General features: G+C 35.1%; 1 protein-coding gene and 1 long non-coding RNA gene across 4 annotated transcripts in view; one reads left to right on the top strand and one right to left on the bottom strand.

Moving 5' to 3' along the window:
- Nucleotides 1–24,167, top strand: part of CHD1 (chromodomain helicase DNA binding protein 1) — a 74,979-nt gene that overhangs the window by 6,373 nt on the left and 44,439 nt on the right. For 2 of the 3 annotated variants that reach the window (XM_042990759.1, XM_042990748.1), the window contains exons 3-7: nt 2,809–2,866; nt 18,891–19,092; nt 20,047–20,160; nt 21,205–21,269; nt 23,926–24,075. In XM_042990759.1, the coding sequence (XP_042846693.1) occupies nt 2,809–2,866; nt 18,891–19,092; nt 20,047–20,160; nt 21,205–21,269; nt 23,926–24,075 (589 nt within the window). The remainder of the gene's footprint in view (nt 1–2,808; nt 2,867–18,890; nt 19,093–20,046; nt 20,161–21,204; nt 21,270–23,925; nt 24,076–24,167) is intronic. The other variant, XM_042990756.1, reaches the window with a different exon arrangement.
- On the bottom strand, nt 9,196–24,074 carry LOC122239745. The gene is made up of 2 exons (XR_006219146.1): nt 23,906–24,074; nt 9,196–9,459 (listed from the first exon to the last, which is right to left on the bottom strand). It is a non-coding gene; the product is annotated as an uncharacterized LOC122239745 (long non-coding RNA).

Below are 24,167 nucleotides of genomic sequence, written 5' to 3'. Positions count from 1 at the left end.
GACCTGAGCCAAAGTCAGAGGCTTAACCGACTGAGCCACCTAGGCGCCCCTAGGACCTGTTAAATTTAAGGAACACCCAAGTTAAAGTTAACTTAGACACAGGCCATGTTGGTTTTTTTACCATATATTTATTAGTGTCTTGTTGAAGACTACTATGGTATACCATTTTTGGAAACATTGCATTTATGTACACACATTCCAGAAAGTTTTCTTGCATCAAAACAGTTTTTTTCACTAAGTAAATTTGAATAATTTTTAAAGACAATACTAGTTAAAATGGTATTTTCTAAGTTTCTTTGCATTTATCTCAGTTTTAAAAAAAGACAATTCTTAATTTTTTTTTAATGTTTGTTTATTTTGGGACAGAAAGAGAGCAAGTGGAGGAGGGGCGGGGGGGGGGGAGAGAGAGAGAGAGAGAGAGAGAGAGAGAGAGAGAGAGGGAGAGAGAGAGAGAGAAAATCCCAAGCAGGGTCTGCAGTGTCACTGCAGAGCCCCACATGGGGCTGGATCCCACTGACCTTGAGATCTTGACCTGAGCCGACATCAAGAGGTGTGCACTTAACTGACTGAGCCACCTAGGAGCCCCTCAGCTCATTCATAAATTTCAAAAGGTTGTGCTAAGAAACATTTTCCCATGATGTCATTATTTGCAGGAAAGTATAGCTCTTTTATGCCCTATTCTGTTAATCCCTGTTTTTCAGCTCTGTATATACTGTCTTCATCTTTTCCTGTTAGTTTTTTCTTTCCTCAAATATTCTGTATGTGCTACTTAATCTAAGATCATTTCTTACATTTTGAAAATTCAATAAACCATTATCCAGGAGCTTTAGCAATAGGTTACTCTCTCTCTAAGTAGAATTTATTGAATTAAAATTTTCATAGTATTTCCTAGGATGGTTGTTAATCTAGATTACTATAAAGTGTTTAAATGTACTTATAACTGGTAAGGATAAGACAACTGTTTATGATTTGACTTTCAAATACATTACTTTTATCTGCATAGGCATGAGACAGTGTGGAGACAGACATTAATTTGTAATTGCCCCTTTTTATACTGTTTACATAGTTGTTTGTTTAACGTCTTGGTGACTGGTGGGTTGTATCTGGTACAGTTCTGTATTTAAAAATAAAGAGTATTTCTTTGTGGTGAAGAGATAAAGAATAGATGGAAAAAATTTTCTTACCTTTTTTACAGAAAATTTAAAAAAATACATAAATAGAAAAGTTAAAGCTCCAGTTGTGGTCCTTGGACCAGTAGCATCACCTGGGAGCTTGTTTGAAATGTACAACCTTGGCCTTCCCCCATCCCCACCCCCAGCCCTCGTGAATCAGAATCTTCATTTTAACAAGATTCGCAAGTGATAACGTGTTCGTATTAAATTCATATGTATGTAGATGAAGCTTTTTGCCTGGAGTCATTCAGTACCTTGCTATTTTTTTCGTTATTGAACTTGTTGTTATTACACATGCTTTCTGCCCCCCCTCTCCCGGAACCCCCAAAAGATGGTGTCATGGCCCATGCCAGCAAGAGGTTGAATACATTTCATATCTCTTGAAACAATATTAATGGCATGCAATAATTATTGAGCTCTTATTCTTACTAGGCAGGCATGGTGCACATAGTGCACAGTGTATTACATGAATTTATCATAGTTCATTCTCATAAAATTCCTGTGATGTATGCAGTATTATGATTCCTACTCTCCAGAAGGGGAAACCAGATTTTTAGCCATTTTTAAAAATCTTTTTTAAAAAACTACTAACTAAATTCCACACTTTACTTGGATTTCATTGGTTTTTCCATCAATGCCACTTCTGTTCCAGGATTCAATCCAGGGTACCATGTTGCATTTAGTTGTCAACTGTCCCCAGTATCCTCTGGTCTGTGAGAGTTTGTGTCTTTCCTTGATATCCTTAACAGTCTTGATAAGTGCTGGCCAGGTATCCTATAGAATATCCCCCAATTTAAATTTTTCTGATGTTTTATTAGGGTAAACTGGGGTTATCAGTTTTTAGAAAGAATATCAGAGATGAAGTGCTCTTCTAGTCACATAGTATGAGAAGCATTAATAGCCACATGATATTACTGATGATGTTAACCTTCATCACTTAGCCAATGTAATATTTGCCATACTTCTCCAGTTTAAGTTACTGTTTTTTTCCTTCCATACTGTATTCTTTGGAAGCAAGGTACCATATGTCCAGCCGTCTCTGGGGGAAGGTTGGAATTAAGTTCCATCTCCTGCTGGGAGGGACTATCTACATATATTAAATAGAATTCTTCTGTAAAGAACTCTTCTCTTCGATTCATTCAGTCATTCATTTATATGAGCCTGGACTTTCATGTATATGTATTTTATACTTTGGATTATAATCCAGTAAATTATTTATTCTGTTGCTCAGGTTATTCTAGCCTTGCCCATTGGGAACTGACTTTCAAGTTGGCCACTGTGTCCTTGTTACATACTTCTATCCTTTTGCCCTAGAACCAGCCATTTTTCCAAAGAGCTCTGGATCCTTTTGTTGGAGACAAGGGTATTAGAAACCAAGGTTTGGGTGCTAGGTATGCTCGTTACTATGCAGTTATCACTGCTTCCAGGTCCTCTCAGTGGAAAAAGCAGACAGAGCTATGTAGTATATGTATGTATACTAAACTACCTATATCTGCCTATCTGTAGTTTCAGTGTCTATCAGTATGCATGTTAAGGTAAACATGAGTTCGTACTGATGTCTCCAACTCTAATTCTGTACTACAGGATTCATCCTAACCTTCCTTTCTTGCTCCTTTATAACTTCAATCTCCTTCAGAGAGAAAGCTGGCTCCTACCATCCACCATCCCATCATGCACTTCAAGCTCATATACAGGTAAAGCAGTTTCAGAATTTTTAGGCCATACTCCTGGAAGAAAAAAATTATCAGCTAGAATACAGTGTTTATGTAGCGTATTTACACAGTTGGTAATATATTTAGCCTTACGGTTTCTAGTCAAAACACTGTTTTCTAAAGTTACTAAAGTTAGCTTCTTCCTACCACCCCCTTTAGTGTGGTTGTCATAAATTTGTAATAAAGTTAGATTCATTTGGCACAGTTTACATTCCATTCTGTGTTCTTCAGTCACATGGGTTGATTTTTTTTAAATTTGCATATATTACATTTACTCTGTGATGTACAGTTTTATGAGTTTTGACAAATGCACAGAATCATTTATCCTCCACCCCATTACTATACAGAATGATTTTTTCACCCTAAAAGTTCTTCTGTGTCCCAGATATACTGAATCAGAAATTTCATTTTAACAAAGATTCCCAGAAGATTTGTATGCATATTAAGTTCATATGCATATAGGAGAAGCTATTTATCTGGAATCATTCAGTATCTTGCCATATTTAAAAATTATAAATTAACTTGAAGAAAGATTATTATGATTTAGAGGTGATAATGGAATAGCTAGGTGTTAACGCGCAGTGAAGTGAATATACTCAAATTCATGGAACATATAGGTATACAAGTGAGGTGAAAGAAAATGGAATTACTAGAGTAAATAATAGGCTATAGGGAAAGTTTTCATGGAGCTCTTCAACTTTTGTAATCTTGATGATAAGAAATGATGTAGTTTGTAAAGAAAGGAAGAACAAATGGTATATATTCAGTAGTGGGATGGAGAGGAAAGTTTTTGCAGAGGTCATAGTCCCCCAATAAAGAAGTGTAAGTTCCTAATAAAGAGAATGTGTTGAACCTGCTACCTTTGCAGTTCTTTACTCTGACGTTTAGTCCCAAATGAAGGAAGGAGAGAAAAGAAGTATAGCTGAATAAATGCAACATGTATTTTTTTAAATGTTTATTTGAAGAGAGAGAGAGCACATGTGTGCATGCAAATAAGTGCCAGCAGGGGAGTGAGGGAGAGAAGGAAGGGGGGGGGGGGGGAGAGAGAGAGAGAGAGAGAGAGAGAGAGAGAGAGAGAGAGAGAGAGAGGGAGGGAGGGAGGGAGGATCCCAAACAGGCTCCACACTCAACTGGAAGGCAGACATGGGCTTGGTCTCACAACCTTGAGATCATAACCTGAGCCGAAATCAAGAGTCAGACGCTTAACCAGCTGAGCCACACAGGAGCCCCAAATGCATCATGTACTGAGAGAAAATCACTCATGTGAATAGACTGGTCAGAACCACTGGTTTAAGGAGATAGTCTAGAAATTTATTGTACCAGAATCAAGTTCTTAATGTATGAATGACTGAGAAAATTGCTGTTTATAATTAAGGATATATTATCTGTCACTGTGATAGGAGGTGATTATTTAGTCAACTTTAAGTAAATGGTAAACTGTATTTGAAAGTTCTTTGGTGTGGATGTATTGAGATATAAGTTATCATTGAGATTAAAGTACAAAGACATGGAAAGTTTTGTCTAAACAGTACTGGTTTCTGGCATCCAATGTCTACAGTAACTCTCGGAGATGAGCCATAAGGCCCAAAAATAGTGGGGAGCTCCTTCCCTCCCTCCCCCCTCCCCCCCTTCTTTCCCTCCCTCTATCCCTCCTTCCTTTCTCTCCCTCCCTCCTTCCTTTCTTTCTCTTTTTTCTTTTTTTCTTTCAAGAGGGAGAGAAAGAGAATTCCAAGCAGGCTCTGTGCTGCCAGTGTAGAGTCCACCACAAGGCTTGAACTCATGAACCGTGAGATCATGACCTAAGATGAAACCAAGAGTCGGATGCCTAACCGACTGAGCCACCCAGATGCCCCTAAGTCAAGTATTGGCAGTGTCAGGTGGTTATAGTCGGTACAAACAGAATGACAGCATGCATCAATTTGAAGGTAGGAGACAGAGAAGTTTAATTGTAAGACAAATGGTTAGTTTCTACATCAAGCCCAATGTCAGAATGAAATTTTTTATTGTTGTTTTTTAAAGAGATCATGTAAAACCCTGGTGATCTTAGATTTTATGTGTTAAAAGTCTTGATAATGGGGCTTTTATGATGGTGAGGTGTGTTGACAGGCTTAGGCAAAAAGCAAAGAGAAATTTTTATACCCAGGAAAATGATTGGTTAGATGGCAGTAAATACTGTGCTGGAGAGCTATTATGTAAAGAAATGGGTCCATTGGAGAAGAGTGGAGTTGCAGTCTAAATTCCTTCAAAGGAGACCATTATTTTTGTGCTTGAAGTAGATTATAATATGATTATTGCCATTTGATGCAAACTACTACAATATTCCCATTTCTAAATGAGTAAATCCTGAAGTAATAAGAAGTATATGAAAGGAAATTTTATAAGAATTACAATTAGTTGTACATGAGTACAAAAAATGTAAATTTCTTTATTACCGTTTTTGTATGTATTTTATAGCAAAGGATTGACTTAGGGTTTGGTAGTTTGTCTTAGTCATGTTATACTACTTTGGTGATTTTACTTAAAAATTTTTTTTTAATTGAATGGTTCACAGTAAGTGGAGGTTTTTTGTTGTGTGCAGTACACTCCCATGGGTATCTGCAGACTGATGAAATACTATAAATAACTTTGTTAGTAAAGCATATAGTGCTGGGAACTTAGTTTTTGCAGTAGTATTCATTAAAGTAATAAAAAGTATATACAATACATGTTTCAAAAGTCTTTCTTTTTTAATTTTTTTAATGGTTATTTATTTTTGAGAGAGAGTGAGTGAGTGGGGGAGGGGAAGAGAGAGACGGAGACAGAATCTGAAGTAAGCTCCAGGCTCTGAGGTGTCTGCTCAGAGCCCAGCTTGGGGCTTGAACTCATGACCATGACATGACCTGAGCTGAAATCGGAGGCTCAACCGACTGAGCCACCCAGGAGCCCCTCGAAAATCTTTTTTAAAACAAATTAATCAAATGGATAATCTCTTGAATGTTTATTTCTTTAATATTTGAGAGAGAGAGAAAGAGCGAGCTCATGCCAGTGAGGGAGACGGGCAGAGGGAGAGAGAGAATCTGAAGCAGGCTTCATACATGTGGAGCCTGATGTGGGGCTGATCTCATGACATGAGCTGAAATCAAGAGTCAGATCCTTAACTGACTGAGCCACCAAGGTGTTCCTGGATAATCTCTTTAAAATTAAACTTTTAAATATAGTCATTTTATTTTATTATTACTGTTAAAAGTTGAGGATAATCTTAAGCATATGCAAAAGTAGTGACCAGTAGTAAAATGAACCCTCATGTACACATCATCTAGCTTCAACACATTTCATCTCTTGGGCAATCTAGTTTAATTTCTAAATTCTCCCACTCATTTATTTTGAAATGTCTTAATTTCTACATAGATTAGACTTATGGTAGGAAATACTTATGGGGAAAACATAAATGTCATCAGTTAAGCTTTATCTACTTGTTATAAATTACAGAATTAGATTTGTGTCATGTCATTAATATTAACAACAGATTTTATGTGTTTTATGAAACTACTGTTTAGTAACTTTCAAATATATATAGTAGCCTTTATTTCTCATCTGTCTCCCTGAATATTTATTAGAGAAACTCTTGAGTTTACGGTCTTTACCTGATATTCAACATGACTAAACCTAGTCATCTTTGAAATTAGTGATGCTAAATGTGACCCTTCCTAGCAGTTTTATTCTTATTTATGCAACTGGAAACTTTAAGGTGGTAGAAGCATACTGTATTGTGAGGTTATAGTAAAATTTTGACTTGGATTTGTAATTTAGAATGCTAAAAGGAACTGTTGGGTTGATGTTCAGTGTCTAACAAACAGTGACATTAGTTGGTTTTCAGAACCATACAGATGGATAGATACATTCCATATTTTCTCAAACCTTTAATATTTATCTGATGGCTTATAGTGAAAGATAAGCTGGGTAACAATTTCTAATACAATGTAATTTTAAAGAATTTAAAGGTAGTCTGATCTTAGTTATCTAGATGAACTCTTATTTTAAAAAAAATTTTTAATGTTTTTATTTATTTTTGAGACAGAAACAGAACATGAGCAGGGGAGGGGCAGAGAGAGAGGGAGACAGAGAATCCAGAGCAGGCTCCAGGCTCTGAGCTGTCAGCCCAGAGCCTGACGCCAAACTCTTCTCGTTTTTTAAATGATTGTTCTAGGGTAATATATTTTAAATAGTAAGTTGCAGCATGTTAGAGGATTATGAACAGTTCTTTTTTTACTGAGAGAGGATAGTGTAAACTAGAATAGAAAATACAGTGTGCCTTTTGTACAGTAGTAGTTCGTCACACTTTTATGCCTATGTGTGCATGCATGTGCATGTGTGCACTGCCTCATGATATAAAATGTATAAGTCATAGTCCAGAAAGTTTGAGAGCCATTGCCTTTGGCCACCAATTCATTGTCTTAGTTTTAAGTATTTCCTCAATACCTACTAGTTTCCATATTGTTTCTCTAGTCCCGTTGAAGTAGATAACAGTCTATAAAAATAACAGAAATGAAGTCCCTGACTTAATGAATTCTAGGATGTAGTTAGAGATACATGCATAAAAATAATTGTAATATTGTGAAAGAATAATAACATGACCAAAATATCGTGAACACGTATGTTGCTACAGTGATGTGCCTGAAGAAATTGGAGAAGGTTACATAAAGAATATATTTTTGAGTAACTTTAGAGTGGATTATCAGTTACTTCAGAGATGACTCATTCTCTAGAGGGAAAATTATGGGGAATACTACCAGTGAGTTCTAAGATGACTATTTCCATAAAGCCTTGCCCTTGATTCCATTTCCCTTACCTCTAGTTCCTTAATCAGAAATCAATGCATCTTTATATCTTTGATTCTCATAAGTTTTACTTTTTACCATGGTATTTTGTCTCTTCTAAAAACTCCTGTTAATTGAAGAGATGAGCCAGTGAATTCACATTGTATACGTATAGAACTTATTCTTTCAAAAGTGTTTATTGCATAAACGTTATTATAGTATGTTAAGTAGAGAACCTGTTAAAGTGCTGTATGTACTAGATACCTCAAAACACAGGGGCTCACATAGTCACTTCTTTTCCACTCTCAGGTAAGTGAGCTCTATTCCTTGAGGTTATTCAGTTACTGTGACTAGTGGGACAGTTTTGCTATCCTTAATACATAGCTGCTTTTGCTCTACTAGTTGCCGTTTTCAGACCACAGGAACAAAATAGGGTAGGGGAAGATTTAAGGCAAGCCACTTTATTAAGGCTATGACATAATAATCCCACATCACTTCTAGCCATATCCCGTTGGCTGGAACCTGTTCACATGGCCACATGTAGCTGAAAGATAGACTAGGAAATCTAACCTTTAGCTGGGTGGGTGTATACCATTGAAAACTGGACAACAGTTATGCAGTACTAAAGGGCAAACAAAATGGATACTGGGTGAGTGTGGAGGAGCAAGTAGACAACGTACATAAGGCATAAATATAAAAAGTTACTTTAAAATAATCACTTATACTAAGAAATCAGTGGATTTTATTTTTCTGAATTTTCTTTCATTTCTTCACATGTGTTCATAATTTGTACACTTGTTACAATACTGGTATTTGGTTTCTTCACTTATCCTTCTCTGAGCCTCAGTTTATTTATTATAAAAAAATGAAAGGATTAAATGAGAATCCAGGTTCTGGCACATAGCACCAATTAGTAATCACCCTGTTTATCCTTGTTAGTAATTTGTATTGAAAACTTGAGTACATCATAGGTGTTATTCATAGACACTTTATATATTTATAATTATGACAGTCTGAAGAACAGCTTAAAGCAGAACTTGAAGTAATGATTCTGGTCTTGAACTCAGGAAAAAGACCAATTTTTTTTTTTTTTTTTTTAATTTCTGATATCTACTAGTATTGAATTCCCACAATACATCAGACTATATGCTTTACATCTCTTAATCTTCACAGTAATCCTTAAGTATATTTATTATTTCCATGTGCAGAAACCTGAGGCTTGTCTAATGGGTGTACATATATAAATATAATTAACAATGAGAAGAAAGAGCTAGAAAGCTAGGAAAAAATAGGTTAGGGTTAAACTTCAGAGCATTCAATCAGGTTAGCCCTGAATTTCCCCCATAATTATTTGTCAAAAACTTCTTTCAAAACTTCCCCCAAAGAACTCCTTTTGAATGGTATTGATCTTAAAACAGTAATTAGGAGAGGGAACAAGGCTTGAAATGAGAATTTAGTGCAGTATGTTTGTTCTTTAGCATAGTAAATATAGTTGTTTGTTTATGTATTACTATGTCAGGCATTTAATCTTTTATTAATATTTCTGTGGAAAAGCAGTTTACCTTTTATCAGTGTATCCTATAGCATTCCTTCCCTATCTTTCCAGAGTCTAACCTACAGTTTCTTGACTTTGTCAGTCCATTCCTAGTCCTTTATCAGGGCCAGTTTCTTCTGTTGCCGATCTGATGGTAAGGGAAGCAGCTGCTCCTTGTTGCCATTTTCTTAGATTATTTTATTCATTCTTCCTTTGTGTGCCATTGCAGACTTAGTTTCCAATTCCTGTGATAAAAAAGCAAAAAATACTTGAAGACTTCTTTTTCTTGTAATACAGAAGAATCTTTGTTTATTCACTTGAGAATATATTCTTTTCATGTACCCATTATAGGTCTTGGTGGTTTTTTTTTTTTTAGTTTAAAGGACTGATTTGAGTCTAGAGTTGAGTGCAGATAAAGGAGGTGTTGCTATGCTGTCATATGCTAGGTTAAGCTAAAAGATTCTCCTAAAGTAAAGTATTTCCTACCCACAAACATATGAAAATCTAAATAAAATAGTGCAAGTGGGCAAAAAATAGGCACACTGCTAAACTTCAAAGAAGGCTTCATTGTGCCAGCAATAAAAAAGACCTCAAAGCCAGCATTAGGAGCAGTAAGCTCTGAGCAAACATGGCAGCACAGGGGTATTTGCAGGGGATATGGGGTCTCTGGACAGCAGGGTGAGATTGGAATTGAAAATAAGTGTTTGACAATGGAATTAAGTCTCCTTAAAGTTGGGACCCTGTGTTGTATGGATAAATTAGAGTATAGTGATGAAGATATTTTGAAATCTGTGAAGAGCTACTTTAAGTTTTGTCTAAACTAGAGTATAATTGAGAGAAAGGACCATAGGGTCCAAGCCAATAACATAAATGAATGAAGTTGTCTGAATATAAGACACTTGTTTGTGGGAGGTGACCAGTGAAGGTCATGCAGAGATTTGGTGATTATGTGCATCATTGGAAGGAACCAGTGCTACTTGGATGTAGACAATTGTGACCATGTGGGAAATAGATTCAGTGTTCTAGATTTTCTGTTTCCTCAAAATTATTTTCCTCCAAACAATTTTATTTTTATTTTTTTTACATTTATTTATTTATTTATTTATTTATTTATTTATTTATATTTGAGAAAGAGAGCACGTGAGAAGGGGAGGGGGCAGAGAGTGAGAGAATCTAAGCAGGCATGGGGAACCTAACGCAGGGCTTGATCCCATGATCCTGGGATCATGACCTGAGCTTAAAATCAAGAGTTGGACGCCCAGCTAACTTCACCACCCAGGCACCCCTCCCCCAAACAATTTTATTTATTTATTTATTTATTTTTATTTTTTTTTAACGTTTATTTATTTTTGAGACAGAGAGAGACACAGCATGAACGGGGGAGGGGCAGAGAGAGAGGGAGACACAGAATCGGAAGCAGGCTCCAGGCTCTGAGCCATCAGCCCAGAGCCCGACGCGGGGCTCGAACACGCGGACTGCGAGATCGTGACCTGAGCTGAAGTCCGACGCTTAACCGACTGAGCCCCCAAACAATTTTAAATTAGATGACTTAGAGAAAGAAAAAAATCTGAAAGAAGAAAAGTAGAGGCAGAGAAACCAGGAGGAAGGAACAAGACTTTGAAAGACTTATTAGGCTTATGATATTTTGAATAAAAAGCCAAGAGGTGGTAGTACTGTTTACTTACATATTTTTAGAGTCTGTTAGAGTCCTAGAAAGTAGGGGTAGAATTAAGTAAAATATCCAGGCAATACAACTATCTTAATCATGTACCACTGCCAGAAATCTTGCTAGGTGTCTTATGTAATCTGGGGTGGAGATTTAGAATAACTTGATTGGAGAAGTGAGGGATGAGTAGAGTAGGAGCACTAATGAATAGTGCAGAAAAGTTGCAAAAATAGTACCAAGAAATTCTTTATATACCCTTTGCTCAGGTTTGCTACTTTAACTTTTTGCCTTTATATTTATATATGTGATGTATACGTAATACGTGTTTATTTTTCCTGAATTATTTAAGAGCACATTGGAAAAACCATGCCACTTTACACCTTAGAATATATGTATTCCAAGAATATAGGCATTCCCTTACATAAGGCATGTATAGTTATTAAATTTACATTGATAGAATAATCTTCAGTCAGTAGTCAGTTTGGTCAATCCTAGTCATCTTTCCATATAGAGTCCAGTCTGAGATCACATATTGTATTTGGCTGTCATGTCTCTTTAATCTCCTTTAATCTGGAACACTTTCTTTTGGTTTTTCATGGCATTAGTATTTTGAAGATGATAGGCTAGTTATTTTATAAAATATATTTCTTAATTTGGGCTTGTCTTCTATTCACTTTGGATTAGATCCAAGTAATGCATCCCATACCACATGCATCCCTGGCTGGAGTACTGTGTAAGTGGTGATATATCTTTCTCAGATATATCTGGAGGCTCATGTTGCCTGTTGGTCCCTATTCACTATGTTTGTTTCGATTACCAGGACAGGGTGGTTTCCGGTTTTTCATCTGGTTTCTCATTTATCAGTTACACCAGAAAACAATTTCTAAGAAGACACCTTGAGACTGTGCAGGTATCTTACTCATCAAACTCTATCCCTAGATTTAGTGTCTCTTGATGATTCTCGCCCAAACTAGTATTTCTCTGGTGATTGAAAATGGTAATTTTCTAACACTGCTCTCCTGGCCATATTGACCAATTGGTGGTCAGAGCCCTATCAGAGCTCTCCACTGTCTTTATTTCTGCCTGTCTGCCTACCTACCTACTTATTATCAGCATGGACTTGAGGATTCCTGTTTTATTTACTGGGTAGTAACCTTTGATGGACTGTTTCTATGCTTAGGTCAGATTTGCCAATGAAAGCTTCTTCAAGTTGGCTCCTATGTCCTGTTATGTTTGTTTGTTTGTTTTTTCCTGTTCTTTTGAAATGCCTCCATTTCTTTCTTTCTTTCTTTCTTTCTTTCTTTCTTTCTTTCTTTCTTTCTTTCTTTCTTTCTTTCTTTCTTTCTTTCGCTTTTGGGTATAGCAGGATAGTTTAGGTTCGTCTTGTACTTTCCCTGTCTCTGGAATCTGCCATTTTTCAAAGGACTCCCAGTTTATTTAAGTGTGGAATAGTACTTAACTATCAGGATCTGGGTGCTAGGCGATTATAAAATTTGAAACTTTAAAGGGATATGTTTACATTGGTTGATAAGTAGCAAATCAAAACATATGCTGTCAAATACAAAAAGATATATGCAGTGGGCCATGTTTTTAGGCTTGGAAGCAAAGCATATTCATCTTTGAGGGACAAAGTGAAACTGTGATACATCTACAAAATGGAGTATGTGTAGTTGCATAAAGGGAGAGGAAACAAATCTGCTGTAGAATGATCTCCAGAATACAATGTATATATATCATTTAAGAGTGTAAATATGTTAATGATTTTTTATGAAAGCGGAGATATATACAAATATATCCTTATTCATAATTTGCTTATATTGAAGAAAAGGGAAAGTACATTTAGAACTTTAAAAAAGAACTATAGGGGGAGACGACATAGTGTAGAGGAGACAAAGATGGAAAGTAGATTTTGACTTTAACTTCTGTAGCCCTCACATTGGATCCAAGTAAATAACAAAGCAAAATTAAGTCAAAATGAGTAAAAAGCAGTATCTAAAATGAAGAAAGGCAAATGATCCTAAGTAACCAAATTGGTGGCTCTACAGCAATAAATTATTTCAGTTGTTTTAAAGCAATAATTTGATTCTAGGATTATTCTTAGGACAAAAGAATTTTAAAGAGATTTTAACATTTAGTAATCATGTTATTAATAAGGTATCATTTTGGAGCTATTGTATACATTCTCAGGTAAGGAAATAAATAATCTTAATGTCATTTGGAACAAAGAAACTCAACCCAAGTGATACTATAAATATATAACCGAAAAAATAAAAACCTACAAATTTAAATTGGAAATGTTAGTATAAATTCTTAATGCATTGTCTTTAAAAATGTATGTTACTAGTTCATTCCATTAAAAACAATCTTAAAAACAGTGACCAATCCCATAGTAATAGACTCACCTAGTACTCAGATTGCAATTTAAGTTCTAATCTAAACAAAAGCATTTTGATGAAATGGCTGGATTACATTTTGAAGCAGGAAATACACAAGATGAGCCTGGTTCATCTTGTCAGACAAGAAAGTAAGGAAGCTATCAAAGACTACTTGAGGTCTTGTCAAAAGGACTCTGGAACTAATAAAGTATTTCCTGTGGGCTAAAGATGGGACAATTTGGACGTCAAGAATGATATAGTGGATTAAAACTTATCAAAGAATTCAAAACCATGAGTTCATGAGACATAAAAACTATTGGTCAACTTTGAAAGGATGCTAGCAACTTAACTCACTTTCAAAACTAACAAATATAAGGAAAACAAATAAAAATGGCTTTCAGGTATGAACTGTAACTTAAGGTTAACAAACATGAGGGAAAGTTAATTAACGAATAAATGATATAATGGGTAAGTGAAGAATGGTGTATCACCATCTTACTGCCTCTAAATGAATAGATGATAAAGCCATATGATCAGTGGCTGCTAAAAAATTAGGTGTAGAGGTTATAGGGAACTGTGTAATGGATGGATAAGGCTGAAAATGCCAACTAAAATTTATCTTTACTTAAAAAGAGACAACCAAACTTCAGTTTGTTCTAAGTCCACAACAAGTGTTTAAAAATATTTTTGCTAAAAGAAAAGCTGAAGTTGAATCTGAACCTCTTGTTCTAACAGTTTACAAGAAATAGGGCCAGAAAAATATGTTAATACCACAGAGTTACAGTAAGCAAAATCTGAAAAAGCAGAAAAAACGACCTAATATTTTCCACAAAATAAATTGCAAGGGAATGCAAAAAGGAAGAGGGAACTGTCACATTAAGAAGACTTAAAGAGTTAGAGAAAAAAAAACAAAACAAAACATATGATTTTACTCATCTATGGAATTTAAGAAACAAAACAAATGAGCAAAGGGGGGAAAAAAAGGCAAACCAAAAAACAGACTTTTAACATAGAAAACAAACTGATGGTTACCAGAAGAGGTCAGGTGGGAAGATGCGTGAAATAGGTGATGGAGATTAAGGAGTACCCTTGTGATGAGCAGGTGATATATGGAAGTGTTAAAGCACTCTGTTGTACACCTGAAACTAATGCTACACTGTATGTTAACTAGAATTTAAGTAAAAACTTAAAAAAAAAGATACAAGTGCAATGTGTGAACCTTTAATGTTCAGGAGTAACTCATGCTTTAAAGGTATAGTACTGTTTTTTTGGATATTTAAAAATAGTGTTCATTTATAATACTTTTAATACTTAAATATTTATGGATAAAATTTTAGAGTGCCTGAGATGTGTGTCTTTGGGAAGCTAGATTGTTGGAAACAAGATTGGTAAGAGTTGGTAATTGTGAAGCTGGTTTTTAGATATATGGTAATTCATTCTATTGCTCTCTTGTTTATATTTGAAGTTGAGTATAAAAACAAGCCCCAAAAAAGACTTTAATTTGAATTGCTCTTTTATTTTTTAAATGCTGTGTTTCTATTTAATTTACTGTAAGAAACAATATAATTTTATCAAAGTGCCTATAAACTTAACGGTGGATTTTCTTGTGTACATTGAGAAAGGTGAGGAAAAGAATTCAGTGTTTCTAGTAACTACTGCTTTATTGTTATTGTGCTAGTGAGATTTAATATAAATAACAAGGATAACTCTTAAGTGGCTTATGTTTAAAAAGTTACTGGTATTGGTTATTACCTAAATAAATAAAATGTTAGAGCTCAGCAGTATTTCTTGTAGGCAGATATAATTGTGACTTTTATACAGGAATTCTAACCCATGTATCTTGGATTTATGTGGAAATCCATCTACCCATCATTTTAAAAAAAAACGTTTATTTATTTTGAGAGAAATAGAACACATGTATGTGTGTGTTTGAGTGAGGGAGGGGCAGAGAAAGAGGAGAAAGAGAATCCCAAGCAGATACCACGCTGTCCATGTGTGCAGAGCCCATTGCAGGGCTCCATCCCATGAAGTGTGAAATCAGGACCTGAGCCAAAATAAAAAGTTGGACACCTAACTGACTGAGCCACCCAGGTGTCTCCCCCCTCCCTATTTTTTTTATTTTAGAGCATGAGTAGGGGAGAGGGACAGAAGGAGAGGGAATCTTAAGCACGCTCCACACTTAGTTTGGAGCCTGACGCAGGGCTGGATCCCATGACCCTGGGATCATGACCTCAGCTGAAATCAAGAGTTGGTTGCTTAATCAACTGAGCCACCCAGGCGCCCCACCCATCAAACACATTGAGTTCTTTGTTTGGTGTAAAGGGCAACAAGTAAAAATCTCGACACTCTAAGAACATACGATATGATAGAATATTAAAGATGAGATACCAAAAAAAAAAAAAAAAAGCCATGAAAGAAAGCAGAACTACAGTGATCATTGCATAGTGTACTCACAGCCAAGATAGTAGTATGTATACAGTGTTTTGGGAGTGCTGAGGGAGGATACCTAATTTACAGTTGGTTTGGGAATACTCTGGAGTCAGGAGAGATTTGTTGGAGAAGTGCCTCTGAGATGAGGCTCAAGTAGGAATTATATAGTGAGGGAAAAAAGAGAAGTACTTGTACAAAAGCAGGAAGTAGAAAGAGAAACCGGCTCTCAGAATTACAAATAGTTTACCATTTGTAGAACTAAAGGTGTAAGTGGCTGGAAATAGGTTGGCAAAGACAGATTCCTGAAAGGCCTCATAGGTACTTGCACTTTATTATAGAAACACTGAAAACTTTAAAAAAAAAAAAAAAGGAGGGCCATGCCCAGACTTTTATTCTGGAAAGAGCATCTTATAGCAGTGAGCTGAAACAGAATTACTTTATTAGGGAAACATTAGTCACCGATTTTAGCTCATAATTTTATGTCTCAATATAGATATTTTTTCCTAAACCTGTGTCAATTTTTCTTGAAATTTTTAGGATTTTATTTTTAAAAAACTTATGTAAAACATATACATGGTTTGAATCTGATGATTCATTTCAGACCTTGTTCCCTCTACTCTTCCCTCTGTCCCACCCTCTGTAGTTAACCATTTTTAACTTAATTGTTGGTTTATCTTGCCATTATTCTTTTTTTTAAAAATATAGGCAAATATGTATGTTTTTCCATTATACAAAGGAAGCATAGTATAAAACATTGTTTTGTATTTTGGATTTTTTTTTAATTAAAAAAAAATTTTATTTTTAATCTTTATTTACTTTTGAGAGACAAAGTGTGAGTAGGGGAGGAGCAGAGAGAGAGGGAGACACAGAATCCGAAGCAGCTCCAGACTCTGAGCTGTCAGCACAGAGCCCGACGTGGGGCCGGAACCCACGAACCGTGAGATCATAACCTGAGCCGAAGTCGGACGCTCAACCGACTGAGCCACACAGGCTCATGTATTTTTTTTTTTTTTTAATTTAACTATATCCTGGAGATTGTTCTGTGACAGTATGTAAGATATTTCTTACTTAATCTTTGTATATATTCTTAATCCTACAAAAAGCAACTAAATAAAATAAATTCTTTGTGCTTCTAATGCATAAGGTGAAGACATTCTATAATAAATCTGTGTCATTAGAGTAACCTAGATTCAGGCTGTTTGCTTTTATCTCCATCCAGAACTACTTCTACCTGAAGAGTATGAAAGGAAATATTCCCACTTTCACTTAGAGTTTTGTTATATTAACAAGGAATTTTGACCAGCCATTCATCTGGAATGGCTAATCAAGACATAATCAAAAATACAGGCCCATGATAGTCCCCCAAATTCAGTCATTCTCATGTGTCTGCTTTTCAAGTATCTATTGAGCACCCTCATTGTGTAAGGTGCTATTGTTAGGTACTCTGGAAAAAATAAATGGTATCCTCAAGAAGCTTACAAGAAATCACAGAGATACTCCTCTGCTTCATACTCCTTTTCTGTCAACTGCACTTTTTTCTCAGTGTTCCCCAATTACTTTTGTTAGACTTGCTTGTATCTTCAGTGCTCCCCATACGCCTGGATCTGTTATCTTAAAAATAGCACACAGAACAGCATTTATTGGTAGATATGACTGTCATCTCTCCATACCAAGTTAGAGGTTCTTTTAATGGTGAAACTTAGTCTTTCCCAGTCTAATAACATACCTCTTAGTAAAATTTATTGAGTAAATGAGTTATCTCTTAGTGGGTTAATGGAGAAACAAAATTCTGTGTCAGGAAAAATATCTTCTTACTATTCTTGCTGAAATTTCTCAGAAGGGACCTGAGTAAAATATGGGTAAGTGGGGTTTGTTGTTTGCTTATTTATTAATTAAAAGGCATTGTGTTATTTTTGATCTCTGAGCCATGTGACCATTGGTTAGAAATTGTGGCAAAAGTGATCTTAGTATCACAGCCATTAAAAGGCAAATTTTGCTTACTGTTTTCTGTGAAGAAAAACATTTATTCCTCTAGATTCCCAGATTTTAAAAATATGCATATGTTCACACTTTGAGCATTTTAATTTATATCTAACTTTTGGAATCAAAAGTCTTCTTTCATATTTTTATGTCTCTGTTTCCATGTGAATACTAAACTCCTTGCTCTAGAAAAGGAGATACTACTTTTATAAATGAATTACTTTTAATATTGCAATCTATTTCCCTAGAGTAATACCTCCATCTGGTGGTATTTCTGAAAATTACAGCAGAGGACATGAAGTTGAATTTAGCCGTGTTGTGTATACACAAGCTATATTACCTGTCGTTTGTCATAAAGTCTGGTGAAATTATATCAAAAGCTGAGTCTACTATGTGTGTAAAAAATTTAATGCCCTAGTTTTCAACAATTCATATGTAAATACTTTGTGAAATAATAGTAATTTACTATTGGAAATAATAGTAATTTACACAATCACCTGTTTAGGCCAGACCATTTCTAGGTTACTTTGGACTGAAAATTAGTATTAGGAAAAAAAGGTAGTTTCTCAGTGAACTGTTAATTGTTTTCATAAGTGCATATACAGAGTTTAAGAAAGATTGTGAGAATTTACTATTATTTCATATTTACTGCTGTGGAACCATGACAGATTCAATGATTTCTTCAGAGAAGCAATTACTGATTCTATCTTTCAGTAAATTGTATTTGATCATAGCTTAATATCAATAAATTATTTTCCCCTGGAATGAAAGAACATAGATATAAATTTGAAAATAAGTAGAAGCTACAAATTTTTTTCTAACTGTGACTGTGAGAATTTTCAGGATGTGTATCCTTTTTTTCCCACACAATTTCTACATTATATTTACTATGGTTAAATATTAAATAGCCTTTTAAGGATAAGGATTATGCCTTCAATTTCTTGTTTTCCCAAGTTCGTAGCCCAGAATTCTGTAATTTGATAGATTTTGCTCATTATCTTTGAGAAAGATTGTGGTCTGATTGCTTATGTTTTTGCCAAAATTGTACTAAATTTATCAAGTACGTCAGTTACTATAGATTAACATTAATTTTTTTTTCTATTTGTTTGGCTGTAGAAAGTTGAAATATGACATACAATTTAATGCTTTGGGGCTTTCTACTGACTTAAGGAAAATTAAATTCCTAATAAATTTTGGTCGAAATCTGTTTATTTTCAAATTGTAGCCAGTCGGATGATGATTCTGGGTCAGCTTCAGGCTCTGGATCTGGTTCAAGTTCTGGAAGCAGTAGTGATGGAAGCAGTAGCCAAACAGGTAGCAGTGACTCTGAATCTGGATCTGAATCGGGCAGTCAGTCAGAGTCTGAGTCAGACACTTCCCGAGAAAACAAAGTCCAAGCAAAACCACCGAAAGTTGATGGAGCTGAGGTAATAAATACAATATCCTGAAAGGTAGATTTCTTGTACTACTTTGGGAAAATTTATAACATTGGTTTATAGCATTCTTAATCTAGCTTTTAGAAAACATTAATTTTAAACACTGAAATTACTTTCAGTGATTCTTAAACTTGTGGTTAAATATCTCAAAAATGGTTAATTGGCTTGGAAGAGAAGCTGTCAAGCAAGTACAAAATAAACACACAAATACAACTTTCTAATGCATAAACTGAATTTCATAAATATTTATTGTTTCATGGATAAAAATTAAAGGCTTTGTGAGGTCTTTCTGTTAATCTTAGTGTGTCTGATCTCTCCTTTCAAGATCTTCAAAGGAGATACTTTGTTGCTAATAGCAGGCGAATCTAATCGATTTGCTTCCTTGAAGATACTTGGTAGATAGGCTAAGGGTCCCTCTGAACAAAGCTTCTGTAAGATTTACTAAAACCTGTCTATACCTCATAATAGAATACAGTAGTGTTAGAGTGCCAGTCATGATAAGATGGTTGGCCAGGATATACATTAACACACTTCTTTTATGGAGGCAGTCTTGTTATCTAATAAATAAAAAGTTCGTTGAACTGAAACTGCTTAGTGACATAGTTTATTTGCATTCTGACACAAGCTCTTCATCTTCACATCAATTAAAAAACTGGGCACTTTTTGAGTAGCACTGGTGTCACATATTGTCACTTTGTTTTTTGAAAATAATATTCCACATCAAAGAATATGTTGATTAATATTGTTTGTCTCAGCACACCATAAGTTTTTTTATATGCAACTAAGCTCAGAAGTTTAATTGCTATAATACCGTATTACATATAATGTAAGGAAAATAGTCTGAATTTATTATTTGGAGGCAGTGAAAATGTTCAGTAATTTAACCTTGTTAAAATTTTTTTCAAAACTTCATCCTTCACTAGTTCATATTTCTTTTTATAATAGTTTTGGAAATCTAGCCCTAGTATTCTGGCTGTTCAGAGATCTGCAGTGCTCAAGAAGCAGCAGCAGCAGCAGCAGCAGCAGCATCAAGCTTCATCTAATAGTGGATCAGAAGAGGTGAGTTTTCATTATGAAAGCTCTTATTTTAAAAGTAGATATAATGTGCCATCATTTAATTAGGTGTAGATATTTATGAAATTATTAGAAATAGTAAATGTTTTGAAAGGATAAGGAAATAACTATGTTTATATGTATCAAGAGCCTCGAAGTATCAATATACTGCTATCCAATAATTCCAATTTTAGGAATTAATCCAAAATAACCAGTGAAAGTGTATGTGCATTTGTGCATCACAGCAAAACTGGAAATAAACTAAATGTGAATACTATGTGCACAGATATACACATTTGTCTATTAAACCATATTTGTTACTCATATTGAATAACAGAATTCTCAATATGTTTTTAAGAATACAGGCTACAGCTTTAAACAATATAGTTCCTATGCACACAAAAGCACACCTGCATATTTGCATGGAAACATTTAGGAAGAACTATATCAAAAGCTGTCTAGGCTAGGTGTCTCAGTCGGTTAAGTATCCGATTTTGGTTCAGGTCATGATCTTGTGCCTGGTGGGTTTGAGCCCTGCATCATGCTCTGTGCAGACAGCTCAGTGCCTGGAGCCTGCTTCAGAGTCTGTCTGTCTGTCTGTCTGTCTGTCTCTCTCTCTCTCTCTCTCTCTCCCTCTCTGTCTCTGCCCCTCCCCTGCTCATGCTCTGTGTCTCTCTCTTTCTCTCAAAAATAAATAAACGTTAAAAAAAAATTAAAAGAAAAAAAAGCTAATGGGGAAGAAAAATACTGAATCAAAATTTGACATACCAACAATTAGAATTCCTTTTGAAGGCCATACTAAGCAACAATAATGGTCTCTAAAGATAGTGGATTGTAATGTTTTCTTAATTTTAGTGGCTGTTGTAAATTTGTAATAAAGATGTTATTACTTTATGTGCTAATGATATAAATATAACATGGGAAAAAAGCTTTACAGTTAGTGTTATTAGCAAAGTGAATGTTAAATAGTATGACAAGCAAAAATTTGATATCATGGTCAAATTCTAATCATTAATAGCATTGACCTTGGTTTTTTTTTTTTCTCTGTAGGATTCTTCAAGCAGTGAAGATTCTGATGACTCATCAAATGAAGTCAAAAGGAAAAAACATAAAGAGTATGTTATTTTGTTCAATTGATCATTTTCATATCAGGAAGACCCTATTGATTTTGTGTTTCTTTTATGAAAAATTATTGCCAGAAGTAGACTTTTGTAAATTCTTGGCTCATGACATTTTATTGGGTTAACTTAAACCATTAATCCATAACATTTATCTTTCTGTGAGGACCTGAGATTTTTTTGTGCCACTTGTTTATTGTCTGTGATCCCTCTCTCCAGAGGGGTGTTTTTAAACTCAAGAGATCCGGGGGTGCCTGGGTGGCTCAGTCAGTTAAGCGTCCAACTTCGGCTCAGGTCATGATCTCATGGTCCATGAGTTCAACCGCCGCGTCAGGCTCTGTGCTGACCGCTCAGAGCCTGGAGCCTGCTTCAGATTCTGTGTCTCCCTCTCTCTCTGCCCCTCCCCCATTCATGCTCCGTCTCTCTCTGTCTCAAAAATAAATAAACATTAAAAAAAAAACAAAACTCGAGAGATCCGCCTAGTCATAGTATCAGAAAATATTAATAACTTGGGAAACCTACATAGAAATGTAGGACCAGTGGATGATGAATAGTGGGTATTTCTGTTAAATTTTTGTTAATAGCTATCTTACTTTTAATCTGCATGTGAAATTTACTTTCCTGTAGAACTCATTTAGAGACTCACTATAATTTCCTCAAGATCTTGACCTGGAACGTGTTTGAGTACTTCAGATTTTCACTTATTTAGATGGTCTGGGTTTTTTTTTGTTTTTTGTTTTTAAGTTTATTTATTTATTTTGAGAGAGTGTGTATGTACATGCATGAGCAGGTAAGGGGCAGAGAGGGAGAGAGGAGAGAGAGAATCCAAGCAGGCTCCATTCTGTGAATGCAGAGCCTGACATGGGGCTCAATCCCGTGAACCGTGAGATCATGACCTGAGCCAAAATCAAGAGTCAGACACTCAACCGACTAAACAACCCATGTGCTCTTGGTCTGAGTTTTTTTCTCCCTTGTTTTGTCAAAAATACTGTTCGATTGTCTGTGTCTTATTTTTCTACTTTCCTTGGCTGTCCTGCAGTTTTACTTTGGTATATCTACCTTTGGATTTGTTATTTATTTGTTCCACTTTATTCACTCCTGTTACACATCTTTAACATGAAGATTCCTATCTTTTATTAGTTTCTGAAAATCCAGTCATTGTATCCCTGGACATTTTCTCATTTTGTAAATATCCCTGGTACTACTTTAATATATATCTTTTTTACTGGATTGTGTCTGTGGTAGATATCTATTGGATCATCCATCTTCTGTGTAAATCTTACTGTATCCTGTTTTTTATCCCTTTATTGCTGTGTTACATCCTGGCTAATTTCCTCAGATCTGTCTACTGGTTTACTAGAAGTTTACTAGTTTACATTTTCAACTACTGTGTCTCATCAGCTCTATAACTCTTCCGCTGAGTTAGTAATTTCTAAACTTGGCATAGGTGCAGGCAAGGACTATTTTTAAAACTAGTGATTTGGGATGATGGGTAGGTTTGGTTAGGTATAAAGGTCATAATGTGTATTATAAGAAATATGGAGACATTTTCATATATTTTACCTATCTGTTGCTATTTCTAGTGTGCATACTCTCAAAAGATCTCAAGATAAAAAAGGGATTACTTCCCTGTTACGGTTTTACCATGAACCAGATTTTATCATATGTGCTTGCTTATGGAACCCTTAGCATAGTCATAATTGATGCTTGAGGTACAGAGCAGTGGAGTAGAAGAGTAGCTGTGAGACTAGTTAGGGCATATATATAAGAATTTAATGTGTATCTTCCACTTGAAGTTGATATTATAGCAGAATATTAATGTGTACATCCAGTAATTTTTCTCTGCATGTTTACTAGAATTGAATAGACTGAGTATAAACTCAAATTAGCAATAAAGCTAAGATAATAATTGAATGTTGGTTAAAATGCACTAGTTTTTTTTCTTTATTACATTTTTCTATACTGAGTATATTTTAGGTTTCTTTATGAACATGTATTACTTTAAAAATAAGTTCCAGAGTGTGTTTTTTTTTTAAGTTTACTTATTTATTTTGAGAGAGGGACAGCGAGCGTACGTGAGGAAGGGGCAGAGAGAGGGAGAGAGAGGGAATCTCAAGAAGATTCCTCACTGTCAGCACAGAGCCCAATGTGGGGCTCAGACCCATGGACAATGAGATCGTGACCTGAGCTGAAGTCCGATGCTTAACCAACTAAGCCACCCAGGCGCCCAGAGTGTATATTTTTAAAAATCACACTCTCCAGAAAATTAAAATGAAAGAGATTAGAATCTTTTTTTTTATGAGAGAGCAAGTATAATTATACAGGATTTTCAAAATTAAACCCTTTGACTCTTTAAATTATCTTTCCATGTTTTCATTCGTAGTGATAATCAGAATAACATTTACTTATTTGCCACTCATTGAGATATAACTAAATGATTAACAAAACCCTGGAGTTATAGGAGAACTGTATGAAGAATATTTTCCAGCATTTTTTTATTCTACACACATTTTAATATGTTAGTGTAAATGAAAGCAGCAATTTTTTTATATTAACTAAAACATAATTTGATTTTTTTTGTACTTTTATAAGAGGTAAAATGTGCTATACAATATAAGGATAAATAAACATACTTTGTATATTCTGTATACAGTGAAGATTGGCAAATGTCTGGGTCAGGATCTCCATCTCAGTCTGGCTCAGATTCAGAATCTGAAGAAGAAAGAGATAAAAGCAGTTGTGATGAAACAGAATCTGATTATGAGCCAAAAAACAAAGTTAAAAGCAGGAAACCTCAAAATAGGTAAGTATAGTTCTCAATTTCATGCTGGAAATTGTTGGTTACAGAGATACTCTTTTTGTATATAGTGTCGCATGTCTTGTTTTATGCCATTG

This window comes from Panthera tigris, chromosome A1 (genome assembly GCF_018350195.1).
Source record: "Panthera tigris isolate Pti1 chromosome A1, P.tigris_Pti1_mat1.1, whole genome shotgun sequence".
NCBI classification, from domain to species: Eukaryota; Metazoa; Chordata; class Mammalia; order Carnivora; family Felidae; genus Panthera; species Panthera tigris.
Note: the sequence above shows the minus strand (reverse complement) of the source record. Positions and strands in the feature narration are given on the sequence as shown.